This window comes from Lampetra fluviatilis, chromosome 5 (genome assembly GCF_964198595.1).
Source record: "Lampetra fluviatilis chromosome 5, kcLamFluv1.1, whole genome shotgun sequence".
Classification (NCBI taxonomy): domain Eukaryota; kingdom Metazoa; phylum Chordata; class Hyperoartia; order Petromyzontiformes; family Petromyzontidae; genus Lampetra; species Lampetra fluviatilis.
The window spans coordinates 8,516,943-8,532,214 of NC_136279.1; the positions used below are offsets into that span (position 1 = coordinate 8,516,943).

Here is a 15,272-nt window from a genome sequence, read left to right on the forward strand (position 1 = left end):
CCTTTGTCTCCCTAAGTGGTCGTGAGCGGGAATCGAACTCGGGTGGCCGAGTGGCGGCAGCAATTTGCCAAGCGTAAGGATGATTGACGTGACATTTGGGGCATTGAGAAATGAGGATTGCTCCGAATGTGAGTGTCATACTTGTGATCTCTCCCGCCGCCGGACAGCAATTGCGTAAATATCCTGCTCGCAAAGTTGTGTGTTCATGACGAGCCGCAGGAAGGAGGCACGACTCAAGCCATGTACCCCTCCCTACGTGTCACTCGCTCAAGGGGCAGGCTGGGTTCCCGTCGTGTGCAGCGGCGTCCTCGTGTCAAGCGGTTGATGCGTATCCTGAAAAGTGCCGCGTGAAGCGAAAAGGCGCGTGAAGCGAAAACAATGTCGCCGTGAATGATACTGAAATAAGTTTGACGATGTACGCACACACGCACGGTATGATGGCGGGACAAATATCTGAGGGTATGCCGCTGCGTTACTGTATTATTCCATGCACTGTATCGACTCGGCCGTGCAGCACAAGAAAGTAGTTCGTCATCGACCCGCTCATAAACTGCGTTATATAACAGGCGCGTTTCGCGTTATAAAGGGCGCGTTTCGCGTTATAATGGGACGCGTTCCGCGTTATAATAACGGTGTGTGTTACGCGAAAAGCGTTCCCTGACGGAAGAACCGCGTCATAGCGAAGACACGTTGTGTGAACACTGCACGTAAAGCGAGGACTTGCGGTACAGATACAGAGGGGGGCGGGGGGGTGTGGCGGGGGATCGTTGTCTCCGAAAGACGGGAGGTTGAAAGAATTTGACGCGGACGGTCGCACGTTTTTTTGTTGTCTCTCTCGCTCGCAGTCCAACTTCAGCGACGAGTGCAAGTTCCGCGAGATCCTGCTGCCCAACAACTACAACGCCTACGAGTCGTGGGAGCACGCCGGGATGTACATCGGCCTCAGCAAGGGGGGGCGCAGCAAGAGAGGCGGCCGGGTGTCCCTGGCTCTGACCGTCACGCACTTCCTGCCCAGACGCATCGGCGGGGAGAACGAGCACCCGGCGTAGGCGCGACGGCCCCCTTGACGGAACGCGAACGAGGGACGCCGTCGCTCTTTTGACTGTTCGAGGCAACGGTGAGGTGTGGGCTTTGGTGGGACTTCGCCGTCGCAAGCAGGGGTGGTGATGGTCGTGGTGAGGATGATGATGATGTCCGGTGGATGAGACTGGTGATGGAATGGCAGCCAAAGGGAGAGGAGAAGAGAGGGGGGGGGGAGATCACCCGAGAAGTCAACCAGCGTGGATGTTGCGACGGAGCGATGAGATCAAAGCCCACGTGTTAAACTGAGATCAGAGAGTTGAGATGCATGAGCGTTGACGTTGATTGTGGTGGCATTGCGGAACCAGCGTGGTGAACAACAACAAAGATCGCAATCACTCACATGGCATGGGGAGGACTTCATCCAGCAATAGATAGACCAACGTTCATGATAGTGATTGGGAGTTGATGATGATGCCACCAGCAATGGGACGAGATGGTGGAGTATGCGTGTGTGTGTATGCGTGTGTGCTTGCGATTGGGTTCTCACAGCTTGATTGGACTATGAAGTTTTGGCCTAGGGGGGCCTGGATGGGGTGAGAAGACATCAACCACAGTCACCCCCAGCTCCAAACGATGAAGATTATAATCCTACGATGAAGGTCCACTTCTCTGATGAAGAACATCGACCACCCGATCGCAGCCATCGACTTGACAACTGTCGCCAAATCGTCGCGTCGTTGCTCATGAATCGGTGATTCCATTTCGCTGCAATTTGTCCGCGATGATCTGGAGGAGAAGAATATGACGATGATGATGATGATGACGACAACGATCGTGAGGATTGGAAGACTTCGAGAGACAGACAGAGAGACGTAAGGTGTCCGTGGAACTGACACCTTTAAGGTGACGGGCTGGGGCGGTGGCGGCGATGGGTGGAGTTGACTTGCCTCGGTTATGTTGATGTGGCAAGATGCGAGGGCACTTATAATGGGACACGGCAGTTCTTAGATACGAGCCGAATGAGGCTTGTGAAGGACAAGACGACCAACCGCCACTTGTCCCCAATGGTAACGGGCAACGCATGTCCGGTGACTGCTACTGACCGATCATTTTGGGTTGTCCACGTGTCGCGTAAAATCAAAAAAACATTATTGATGTTCTTTATTTTTTTGCTTCTCCGAAGTGGAACCCGATCGGGATTTCAGTAGCGAGTTGTCGTGAGATGTGGATATTCCTTTTTCGGAATTCTAGCATCGAGCGGTGTAGCGTCACCTCGTGTCGGGGAACGGCCCTGGATGAGGATCATTGACGACGACGATGACGACGACGACGATGATTATGATGTCATAGAACTACTGCCCTTCTGAGGTCACTGCGGTCCGCTCTTTGTTCGCACGAGGAGGGGGCATTGCAATGCCGCACGTGCCCTGCTACTATAGACGCGTTCCTCGCCGCATGGCAATCAAATCAAAAATATTTAATTTCAAAGTTAGAATTTTGGCAAATAATTTTACCCCCCCCCCCCCCCCCGCCAAATCGAACACGATGGGAAAAAAATCTCATTTTTCAGTCATCGGTGGTGACTGGACTGAGACCATCATTAATTCGCTATGCTTGAGAAACCAATTTAATCACAACTTTGTCTTTGCAAACTAAACAAAAAACGATTAATTAAATGATGTTTTACCAGGTAATGCCCACTGAGCTGTATAGCTCTTTTCAGAAGCCACAAATGAAAGCTCAACGAAGTGGCTTATCACGTGGAAATGTATCGCAGCCAAATACTCTCAACGCGTCTTGATTCTCAATCTGGAGGGAAAAACTGGAGGACACGGAGAAAAATCCACGAGGCCACGGGGAAAGGTAGTTAACATCGGGGCACCACCGTGGCGAGGCGACTGGCCTCTTTGTGACTCGATCGGTCTCTCCAGCTGAGAGATCGAGTCTCTCTGCGAGTCTATGGGTGGGTCTCGATCTCACACTGATCGGTCTCCGCTCGAGAATCTCGGTTGAATCATGGTCGGGCGGCTGAAACCTGGATCCGAACACAGGCTCTGAGCGGTTCCGGCTCAGTGACTCCGACACGGTTATTATAGCCGCTCATATTTCTATAATGCAAGAGGATTTGGAAAATACGCTGGGTTTTTAGCTGCCCGAACCCGCCGTCTGTCGGGGTTTTGATATTTGTATGGGGCGATGATGTGGGGGGATAGGACATATAGACAGACACGCACGGATATACGCATGACACGCACGTACAGGGTAAGCACACATGGCACATTCACATGTAAAACGCACAGACTTAGGGACACGTGCACATTTACACATATACTCATGCAAAGACAAACATCCCATATAGCCTTTAACAGACTGTTGGGGCAAGTGCTGTTCACGATCACCTATGAAGGCCGGAACCGCATACGAGGGGGTGAGTGGCCAGCATCACGCACGGCCACCTTTGTCTCCCCAGTGGCGATGTTTACACATCGCACCAGGTACTAACTTGAGGCTGAGTCGACCTAGGGGAGGCCCAGGACCGGTTCAGATAATCGTCACTGGTGTTGGCCGTGAGCGGGAATCGAACTCGGGTGGCCGGGTTCGTAGCGCGGCGCGCTAACCGCTCCACTACCACTCCCCACCACACGCACGCGCACACGCACATTCATGCATACGGAATACAGACGCAGATGCGCACAGACACACACTGACACGACCACACACACAGCTCCGGTCTGCACAGAAGCCCCGCTAAGCCCAGAGACGCATTCTTATCCAACACCACCCAAGTCTGGCGTGGTGGGGCACGCCCGTGAGACATCGCGTTGGAGGCCGAGGGTTGGTGTATCGCGCAGAGCTCCCTGCGAGATTCCCCAAAGCCGGCAGCGATATACTCAAGTTGCCCCGCCGCGGGGTTTGCAGTGCAGCAAGTGGGTGGCATTCGTGGATCCGTCTGTGTTAGACGTTCGAGGGTGATGCCCTCCTCGTGCGTGGTGGTGGTGGGGTTTCGCCCGGGACTCCCGGTTTTCCTCCCACACGAATTGATTTTAAAAAGTCGTCATATAAAAAAAAAACAATGACTTGGCTAAACATCCCAATGTAAAGCAGGACCCGGCTCAAAAATATATTGAGACTCTCGGTAAACACGTGAACATTATTTTCATTAGTATTTATTCTACTTATCCTGATTGACTCTACATCCCACTGTTCAGGGTTCCATTGCAGCCCATCATCCCTTCGAGGCCGTTAAAACGATCACCACTTCGTGGCAAGTCAAGTAATGGGTTCTATGATGAGTCTGGCCCTCGCCATGAAAATATGGAATTTCCATCGCTTCCCCCCCCCCCCACTCATCCTATTGCTGTACCTAAAAAAAAAAGATCTAACAACAGAAGAATTGGTCACACCCGGTGCTGTATAAACTCAAGCGCCCATGTAAATTAAACGGTACCACGACAATTTATCGACCACGAGTGGTTGGTAGGTTCGGTAGCCTCAGTGGCAAGTTAAACATTTGGACTGCGTTCGCGTTCACCGACTTTCGTGCACGTGACTCCCGTCTGCGGGTCTCTAGCGCCGCCCAGTGGAATATTTATCACACTTCAATGGGCACGAAACGATTAATCGATTTATCAATTAAAATATATTTTTTCAAAAAATGTTACGTTCATTCGCTCCCGACACATGCATATGTAATCATTACGTGTGAAAATAGATTGCGTGCGATCGATGCATATTCCATGAAAACATGTCATGCTCACGTTCATTCAGGCTAAATGGGACAAATGTAAGAGCCAGGCCAATACAAACGAATGAGCCAACGCGAACGAGATGGGACCAAATTCGGCAGAGGCATTTTTTTTTTACAAACGAATCAAATCACGATTCGATTCAAGAACCGATGATTTGTCGCGTCTCGTTTGGTACCGCCTCCTTTGTATCGTTTGTCTCTCTGTCTCACTCGCCACCGTCGCCATGTGTCCAGACTAAATCATCGATTCTCACGCCGCGCAATCCGATCGATGCACTCTGTTGCAATCGCGAGCGCTCGATTAATCGAACCGTGCCTGGCGCCCAGTGAGCACCAGAGACCACTCATCGTTCCACCAACCCTTTCATCCAAACCATCTCCTTATCCTTCAGCAACCACTTCTTTACAAATGATGAATGCACTTTTTAAATGCGGTTAAGTATGCAGTACAGTACTTACTATGAGTAGTGTGTGTGTATACAGTATATATACAGTATAGAATTATAAAAAAATGGCTATGTGTATATTTTGATCATTTTAATTATAAGTTATATGCGGTTGCTATTTGTAAAAAAAAAACATTTGAAAAACACAACAAAATCATTTCGTTTGAAAGGTATTCTGTACAGCACTTATATTTCCAAATATTTATTAGTCATCCTAGCTTAGAACTCTGTTGTTGATGTTGTCCTGTTTGTTTTCGGCGTTGTCGATGTTGGTCACTGTTGGCTGTCGTTACCGTATTCTCTGTAAAAGTAAGACGCACCCACAAACCCGCGCCGCGGGTGGTAATAAAGTGCCACAAATCCGGTCTCTACAGACACACACACACACAGCTAACGGATTACAAGACGCACCTATAAAGTTTTATTTTCTAATTAGTAGAGGGAAAAAAGTGCGTCTTTTATTTCGGAGAATATGGTATCACTAAGACATTCTTTTTGTTTTAAAAAGTTTACAGAGTGTTACATGTACAAAGTGGAAATCTGAAAAAAAACCACTAGAGTTGTGCAAATTGACATTTAATGACAATCGGCTTGCCGCTAAAAAAACAAGCTTCGCGTAATTGCTTGCAAGACACACTGCGATCCATCTGTAGATACCCCACTAAAGCAATTCATAGTCTCCTCTTGCGCTTGGCAGCAGCGAAATGTCCAGGAGCTCGATGCCAATGTCGAGGTCCGCCGGCCACGACGAGAGGGCTTCAGGAGAGAGGGAGGGAGGGAGTTCGTGTAGTTTCGCCGCTCCTCCTCCTCCTCGTCCGCTGCAGGAGCGCAGACTGCAGTGGTGGACTTTCATGGTCCGTAGTTTGACTTGCACGGCCACACTCGTCCTGCCGTGGCCACGCCTGTGTCTTAAATTGATTGAAACATTCGGGGGGCATCGTGGAGGGCGCAGCATTTTACGCGTCAAAGCCTCTCTACATTTCCCCCCCACCCCACCTCCACCAATCCGCAAGAAGCACGTAATTCGATGTCTTAACTCTCTTTGGACAACATCGCGCGCAGTGATTGGCCTGCAACGTGAGTTGAACTTCTTTCGCACCGTACGTAGCCACAACAACAATAAAAACAATCAGCGCATTCGTCAATAACACTGCCTTTAAGGGCGGGGGGGACCCCATGCAGTAAGAGAAGGTTCGGGCAATCGCTCTCCGTAGCGTATTATAAATACGAGGTTTTTTCCCTCTTCAAATAAGTGGGGTATCTATAATCGATGGATCATCCTGTATAGTCCCAGGCACCTTTGCTTTTAAGATGTCTTAAAGACGCAGTTTTGTTTCCCGCGTTGCGTACACTGCTGTTCAAGAGCTCTCTGGTCTTGTCGCTGCTCGATTGATTGGTTTGCGATGCAGGGTCTCGTTTCTCCGAGTAGGAGCGCCGTAGTGCAGCGTTGTGGGGCACGGATTAAATCGATTATCCTACGTTCCGCACGCACAGAGAGTATACCCACGTGCCGTATATACAAAGTCAAAAGTGGCTTAGTCCATGGGCCCATTGGCCATCCGGTCTTTCATTATTATCATATAACCACAGCAGCATTTGGTTAAGGAGGCAAAGACCGGACCGACCGATTTCACCCTTTGCGGACTTCATCAGCAGAGTCAGGTAAATGATTTACAAACAGTGCTGCTGGATTTCCAGGTATTATTTCGTAAACATTCGATGACGGGTTAAACCAAATCGCCGTGAGGTCGAACGGGGGGGGGGATGGGGGGTGAGGGATAAATCGTCGAACGTCCAGATAAAGACGTTCAAATGACGTTGGGTCATGCCGGAGTGACGTCACGGCCGGGTCACTTTCGCACTCTCTGTCCACTCCCCTGCAGTGGCCGTCAGGACAGCACCCGTGCCTGGTGACAGTCGCTTGCAAGTGACGCCACGTGTCGGGCAGCCAGGGGACAACTCAGCCTGTCGGTGTGTAGCGACAAGAGAAGAGCTGTCTAGATTCTTGGTTCTTTCGGTAAAGTCACGGAGATAAAAAAATAAAATAAAAATACTAAAAACCACGACGTTTCGATCGCAACACAAGCGGTCTCCGCCTGATGAAGACCGCTTTGTGTTGCGATCGAAACGTCGTGGTTTTTTTGCTTTTATTTTAAATTTGAATTTAGTTTAAAATTTTATTTTCTATCTACGTGACTTTACCGAATGAACCAAGAATATGATTTTCTGTAGTCGCGAAAGTTTTAAGTCAAGAAGAGCTGTTTGTTTGTTTGTTTTTGGAGGGGGGAGGGGGGCGGAGGAGCGGGGGGTGTTGCGCCTGAGAATATATATAGCATCGGGGTGATGATGTGTACTTAATATTTCGTAACGTCTGCTTTCATAAATGTTAACAATTTAGTAATCGCCGCGTCACCCACACACCCACACGCACGCCGCTGCCGTTCCACGCGACGTTATTGAACTCGCGTAATACCTCTCGAGATGTACCACGGATGATTGATGATGATGGAGGAGGAGGAGGGAAAAAAATAAAATGCGTGAGGTTGACGATGACAGTGGCGGGCGAGCGGGCGGTCTAACACCACCGCTTGTAAATTCACGACCAGCAACAACAATAACAACAACAACAACGATGACAACAACAATATGAAACCAAGACTAGCGGGACTGTGCAGTGTCTCGTGTCCATCAACCGCGTTGTGGGTGATCTCAGTCGTCGTAATGTACCACGCGCACGCGCCTTCTCCCAGTGCGCCTGGGAGATGATGGGTTTTGGAAGCTACTCCAGCCGACTGCGAGAGGTGGCCAAACACCCTGGGACATGAGATGGGTGACGATGGGGAGGGGGGGGTTGCAGGGTAGAAGGAGACGAGAGCACACCAGCCGATCACACGTGATCCCCGCACCCCCTAAATCAGCTCGCCGACCAGCCCCGAGAGTACGAAGACCTTCCCCATGACCCTGACCATCGAGCTGGCCAGCCACGACTACGAGATCAACCCATACAACTACACATGGGCGGAGGAAGCGGGGGGGGGGCACGGAGGGGCAACGCACCACCCAAACTGGACACCTTCATAAATGTACTTTCAATAGTTTACAATGAAAACTAGATTAAGTATATGCACCTGCAATTCCTAATGTGAGGGACAAAGCGAAACCCCCCCCCCCCCCCCCAAATATAGAAGTCAAACTCCACCTATGCGACGACGTTTAACCGTCATGGGACCTCCTTTGCCAGAACCATAATAGGGTTTTCCCCTTTTTTCTGGCAACAAAACAGGTGTTAAGATGTTAGAACACCAAACTGAAACCTTTAACAAGGAATCATGTCTGCGTTAACCACAATGCTTGTGGTCAGAATGCAAATCAGCCAGCCAACCTATCGTTCGCCTAGTCCTTACAGGTGGCCCTCTCCTTAACCAACTAGCCAACTGGGCAATATTACTAACCCCTGTCTAACTAGCTAACCAGGCACGAATACAGCATCAGAAGACGTCTTTATCCTGGAGAAATCGGTACAAGTCCTCGTCCGAAACCTTAACCCAATAAATTTCGATTTAAAGCTTTCGTGACTGCAGGGATTCATCTTCTTGGTTCTTTCGGTACAGTCACGTAGAAGGGAAATAATACAATTATAAAAATCAAACATAATAAAATACAATTCTCACGACGTTTCGGCCACAACGCGAGCAGCCGTCCTCAGGTGAAGAACAGGTCTGTCGGAAAGACAGCGTCTGAATGAACACCACCAATCTTGACCAGCGTTAACCCAATAGCCAAACCAGGCACGTGCACGACCCCACACCAACTTCGCCACTCACCCAGCCACGGACAACTCTCCTGCCTCTCTCGCGAGCCAGTCGACAGTGGGCCTCCTCCCCTGCCGGTCTGCAGGCACCGTCCGAACGACACCCGGCCATGTCGCCTTGCTTCACTGACACGGCAGGGATTGGTTGTGCGCCCGGCGAATCGTGGCGTCAGGGCTGCTTTGCTATCCAGCCTGACGTGTGTCGGGGTGGGGGGAGCTGCGGTGCGTCTGGTTTGACGTCTGTTTTAGTGTGTCCGGTCTGCCGCTGCGCGTCTGCTGTGTCTCTGTGGTTGCTGTGTGTCTGTGCTGTGCTGTGTGTCTGTGCTGTGTCTGTGCTGTATCTGTGGTCGCTGTGTGTCTGTGCTGTCTCTGTGCTGTGTGTCTGTGGTTGCTGTGTGTCTGTGCTGTGTGTCTGTGCTGTGTCTCTGTGCTGTGCTGTGGTTGCGGTGTCTGTGCTGTGTGTCTGTGGTGTGCTGTGTGTCTGTGCTGTGTCTGTGCTGTGTGTCTGTGCTGTGCTGTGTCTGTGCTGTGTGTCTGTGCTGTGCTGTGTCTGTGCTGTGTCTGTGCTGTGTGTCTGTGCTGTGTCTGCGGGCTGCTGTGCTGTGTCTGTGCTGTGTCTGTGGTGTGCTGTGTCTGTGCTGTGTGTCTGTGGTGTGCTGTGTCTGTGCTGTGTGTCTGTGCTGTGCTGTGTCTGTGCTGTGTCTGTGCTGTGTGTCTGTGCTGTGTCTGTGCTGTGCTGTGTCTGCGGGCTGCTGTGCTGTGTCTGTGGTCTGATGTGTCTGTGGTCTGCTGTGTGTCTGTGCTGTGTGTCTGTGGGCTGCCGCGCGTCCTGGTGGCTGTGTGTCTGTGCCCCGCGCGGCGTCTGCACACGCGGCTGTGTGCCGGCCGTCTCGGCGCCTCCCACGTGGCGGCTGGACGCGCTTCGAGTCGCGAACCGTCACAGCCAGATTTGCTGCATCTGGCTGTGACGGTCCCACCTGATGACGGAGACTTGTGTTGTCTCCGAAACGTCGTGATTTTTATTTTATTTTACTTTCATTAATTTTAATGTTTTACCTACGTGACTTTACCGTCACAGCCAGATTTGCTGCATCTGGCTGTGACGGTCCCACCTGATGACGGAGACTTGTGTTGCCTCCGAAACGTCGTGATTTTTATTTTATTTTACTTTTATTAATTTTAATGTTTTACCTACGTGACTTTACCGAAAAAACCTAAGAATATGATTCCCTAATTTATCCAGGAAGCCCCACCGAGTCATAGCAGTCTTTTGCAGGAGGGTCCCAGCATTGTTTTATTTTAAGATGTCTTCAATTCATCAATGAGTGGTTGTGTTTATTATACGTGTGGGAGGAAACCGGAGCACCCCAAGAGAACCCATGGGTGCGAGGCTGGCAACACCATTATCTTACGGATGGAAACGGATGGCGATTCGTCCACTTGTCGTACCGCCTTCTCCTGGCGAGCCAGGGTACGGCACCTCATCGGCGCCCGCGGGAGGGGAGTTAAACAACAACTGTGCGATGATCCACCGACCCTCGCTGCCTCCGCAGCAGAGGTCGCAAACGGGTTTTGATTCCTTACCCGTACCCGGCCGCACCAGGGTCGCAAATGGGTACCCGTACCTTACCCGAAATGAGTGACAAACGGTGACTCACCAGTGACTCACGGCCTACCCGAACCCGTACCCGGCCGCACCAGGGTCGCAAACGGGTACCCGCACCCGTACCCGGCCGGGTACGGGTAGCCGGGTATCGGGTAGGGTACGTGTATCGGGTACCCAGTTGCGACCTCTGCTCCACAGTGCTGGAGTCTAGGCCACGTGCCACCACCGCCCGGCATACAAATTTAAAGTGTAATTTACACTCTAAGTTTGTAATTTACAACTTAATTTTGTAATTTAGACTTTCCGTCAACCACTAGGCCTTCTTGGGAGTGCACAATGTGAGCAACAGCCGTTGCTGACAAAGAGTAAATAAACGCAGATCGCCAACATTGTAAAAATACACTTTATTTTCGTACAAACTGATGTCAAAAATATAAATTATTACAAAAGTGTGCGCGCGCCCACACACGACCGTCCATAGCTCGCGAGGAGCGACGGCGCGGATAACTCAAATCATTTTAGTTCGCCTCATTGATTAGTTTCATCTCATCATCTCCACCGCAGCTGCTTCACAAAGTGTGCATGATAGGATTCTTGAACAGGGTGGCGTGCGGCCCAAAATGTGACCCGCGAAGGCTCTTGGAGTGGCCTGCCCACCAAGAGACGTGGCCCACCGAGATGAGACACAGAGAGAGATGCAAATTCGTGAGATATGAGAGAGATAACCGAGAGATAAGAGATACAGATTAGCGGTCACACGTACAGACATCGTGACCTTTACAATGCCACCGCACGAGATCAAAACGTCCGTGCACGTGACATTGTGACGTCAGTCAAACAAAAACATGTGACGCGTGATGTCACGTGGCCCACCCAATGGCCCTCGGGAAAACACAGCTGAGCAAACTTGTATTACACGATCCAACCAAGTCCCCTTTCTTCATACCCCACGAGCGTACTCCTCCACCACCTCCGACCGCCCTCGACAGCCCGCTAAAGCTAAAACGTGCGCAGCATGCGGGCCGCCACGGACGTCGACCTGGCTGGCGGTGTTCAAGGTTGTTTCTTCACCTCCAGCCACTCCTCGCAAGCTCTCCACTCGTAGCTGCCGATCGATGACGACGTGTGCGCCAGAGGTCGCAAACGGGTTTTGATTCCTTACCCGTAGCCGTACCCGGAAGTACCAGGGTCGCAAACGGGTACCCGTACCCATACCCGGCTGTACCCGTACCCTACCCGTACCCGGCCGGGTACGGGTAGGGTACGGGTACCTGATTGCGACCTCTGGGATGAAGCCATGTTGCAGGCGCGGGTGGGTTGATTCTAGGAACTTGAATTGTGAGAAGAGACAAGACGTTGGGAAATGAGTGACAAACGGTGACTAACCAGTGACTCACGGCCTACCCGTACCCGTACCTGGCCGCACCAGGTTCGCAAACGGGTACCCATACCCGGCCGGGTACGGGTAGCCGGGTATCGGGTAGGGTACGGGTATCGGGTACCCGGTTGCGACCTCTGGTGTGCGCTGGGCTGTCCGGTTGGCTGGGGTTCCGGCTTCGAGCGAGCTCCGTTTGGTGAGCTTGAGAGAGCTCCGGCGAGGGCATCACTTCGAGAGTGGGCCCCATGACGCCAGCTTGGGCTGGACACATTTTGCAAGGATCTCCGCAGCTCGTCGGGTTCCTCCAGCTTCAATCAAACGCCAGTGTCTGTGCGTGATGCGTGTTGCATGTGGGAGTCAAAGAAAAGTACGTTCCCTCGTTATCGCAGCTTCAAACTTGTGTGGGGGAGGTGGAGGACAGTCTGGGCCCGTGGCCTAGGTGAGTCGCCACGAATTGTTAGGTTTTTTTTTTATGTTGGTAGCATCTTTTCATAAATCCACAAACGTTAGTCCCTCGCTCAAAAACCACTCCCATCCCTCCCACCAATAACAACAACATCAACAATAGTGATCACAATGGACAACAACGGTCAATTCGGACATACGTATTTGCAATTAAGCACACTTAAAAGAGTCCACGGTACGTACAATATTACCACTTTCAGGCGATGGCAAACGGTTGGTATCTGTTTCCAGTTGCCGTGTCGGACCGGCACACGTGGTGGAGGTGGGCAGGACTCTGAGCTCTGACTCCGCGCCTCCCGAGTTCGCGATCGAACATCGCCTCCGATTCGTGAAACACGTACGCCCTATAAATTGTGTTCATCACGAATGTCGTCGCACTACGCTCGAGATTACGACCATATCGATGTATGACCAACTTTGTCTGAATGAACCCAGTCTCGTGAGTTTTTTTCTTGGATGTGGAGACCGCTTGGGAATGGCAAGGTGTCCTAGGCGTGGGCTGCTGGGTAACCATGAGATGGAGGCGCATACCCAGGGAGTGGCACCCTCCTGCTATGCTTGCTGGGGGTTCCCACCGGTTTCTTTCCAACTGCAGCCACTCACGGTACTGGCCAAACGTCTGACATATTGCAACCGAACCCTTCCGACAAAGGGTCTTCTGAGGATCCGCGATGCTGTCCTGGGTAAATAATTGGCATTGTTATTTACACAATGGGCACGTTTTGAAAACGACGCTGCTGAGGTTTTTTTGCGCTCATATTCCAGTGAACCGTGCACATTCCCGGTCGATAATAACAACAACAACAACAACCGAAGTCCAGAAAAAACTATCCACGATGACTGCTCTAAGGCTATCCATCTCTCCAGATTCCAACTGCCTGCCACTGGCAAACATTCTCAAAACGAGACCGACCGACCCAATCGCTCTTTGTGCGCTCCATCCCACGAGGCGGGGTATGTAAGAACAAAGATTGTCAAAAAATACACAAATGTACACGGGCCATTCGGTAGAACACGGTAACACAATGGCCTTCTCGTATTTCACAATTAACAACGCGAGCCCATGAAAGGGGGCAATCTTGTGCGGATAAGCGTTTGTTGCGGCCGGTAAAAATACAAAAAAAAACAACAAAGGAGATCACGATGGACGGGGGTTGTAGGAGGGATGCAGGATGGGGAGAAATGTAATGAAGAGAAGTAGGGGAGCAAGAGAGGAGTGACATGGAGAGCAGACGGTGGACGAGTGGGCATTTACACACCCAAACCCAGGGCTTAAATTCTCGCCGAATATTTTCCAGGGCGGCTGGTGGCACGCGACGAGCAACCCACAGCCAGAGGGAGAGGTCCGGTGCACGCGATGCGATGGACGCGGAATTGTTATTCCCAGGTCACAGACCCGGACGTGCCCGGCCAAAATTAATCAACGACTAAGCCCATCAACACGGACCACGTGCCCAAGAGCGCGCGCGCGAAAACGCTCGCCAACATCGCAACATCACGATGCCATGCCGCGATGACCGGAGCGCAGCTTTCATTTATAGCCACGTCCATAAAAAGATGTGCCGTCATTCTTCGTCTCTGTGCGTCAGTAGAAAAATAAAAATAAAAAAAGAATCGGTTATCCCGAGTGCAATCAGGGCTGCTCAAGTAGCGGAGGGACGCAGAGCAGCTACGGCCCTCGCTGATTTCTGCAACCCTCCAGTGGTGCGGTCGCGCCGAAACGGCTCGCAAACCATCGCCGCGCAAATCCCTTGCGGATCACAGGGAGAGAGCTTCCTCCTCTTAAAGGAAGATGCAACTCAGAAAACATAACCGGCTCTCGCCGTGTCGATATTATTGATACATACCAAGCGTACCCGTGTCCTGGGCTGTCTGCCTCGACTTTTAGGTTCATCCTAAGCGGCTAAAAGACTTTAAACGTTGCGTACGTTCCGCCGTGCCGTTGCGGCACCGTTGGAGACGCCACTGCGACGACGACGCGTTGCGAAATGTGCGGGAGGAATGTCGCAGCGACGTCACCGCCACGTCACCGCCGTGGTGCCAGAATGGCGACCCTTGACCTTTTAGCTTGAATCGTCGAATCGAATATTGACGCGAATGCTTAAATCCTCCGCTCTCGTCGCCAATACGATGATCAAACGGTTCAAATATATACGGGGAAGTAAGTCTGATAGGAGACGGTAAATGCCCTCGGGGGAACAGAGCTAGGATTTGCTACAAATTAAATTAGCATTCAGCAAGAAGGTGGATGAGCAGGGAGCGGAAGAAGAGAAGAAAATGAAGGCCCTTATCGTGGAGCACTGAAGTGCATGGAGCGTTATGCTCGGCAGACATGGATGCCGGGAAGGTCTTGAGAGACGTGGAGTGGCGCCGAATGCAGAAAATCGGCTGTAGGGGGAAATAAAAATAAATAAGCGCTCACGTGAGTTAACGAGCAGTCTAAGAGGAATCTATTGGAGAAGGCAAAAGGCCGAGACTGAGCAGTACTGGTAGAGGGGAAGGCTCGTGAAAGGAAGCTCTTCAAGAGCCTTGGGGGGGGGGGGGGGGAGGAGGCCAAGAGGTAGAAATGGGAAAAGAAAAGAGGTTCCATGAAAATGAAGAAATGCAAGTTTAGACAGGATGGAGGAAACGTAACCCTTTTACGATGAGAACTCAAAAAACAATATGATGGAAATAAATATATATACATAAGACTGACTCTTTGGGCAATGGCCCTGGGGGACACACAGCCTGGGCGCGTTATCGTCAAGACCAACGAGAGCCGCGGGTTTCCTTTGCTGCGCATCGACCTTCCG

General features: G+C 51.2%; 1 protein-coding gene across 1 annotated transcript in view; it reads left to right on the top strand.

The window, feature by feature from the left end:
- Nucleotides 1–1,300, top strand: part of LOC144932318 (fibroblast growth factor 4B-like) — a 35,655-nt gene extending 34,355 nt beyond the window's left edge. The window contains exon 5 of the mRNA XM_078856258.1: nucleotides 846–1,300. Within this exon, the coding sequence (XP_078712384.1) occupies nucleotides 846–1,049 (204 nt within the window). The 3' untranslated portion in view covers nucleotides 1,050–1,300. The remainder of the gene's footprint in view (nucleotides 1–845) is intronic.
- The last annotated feature ends 13,972 nt before the right edge of the window (nucleotides 1,301–15,272 follow it).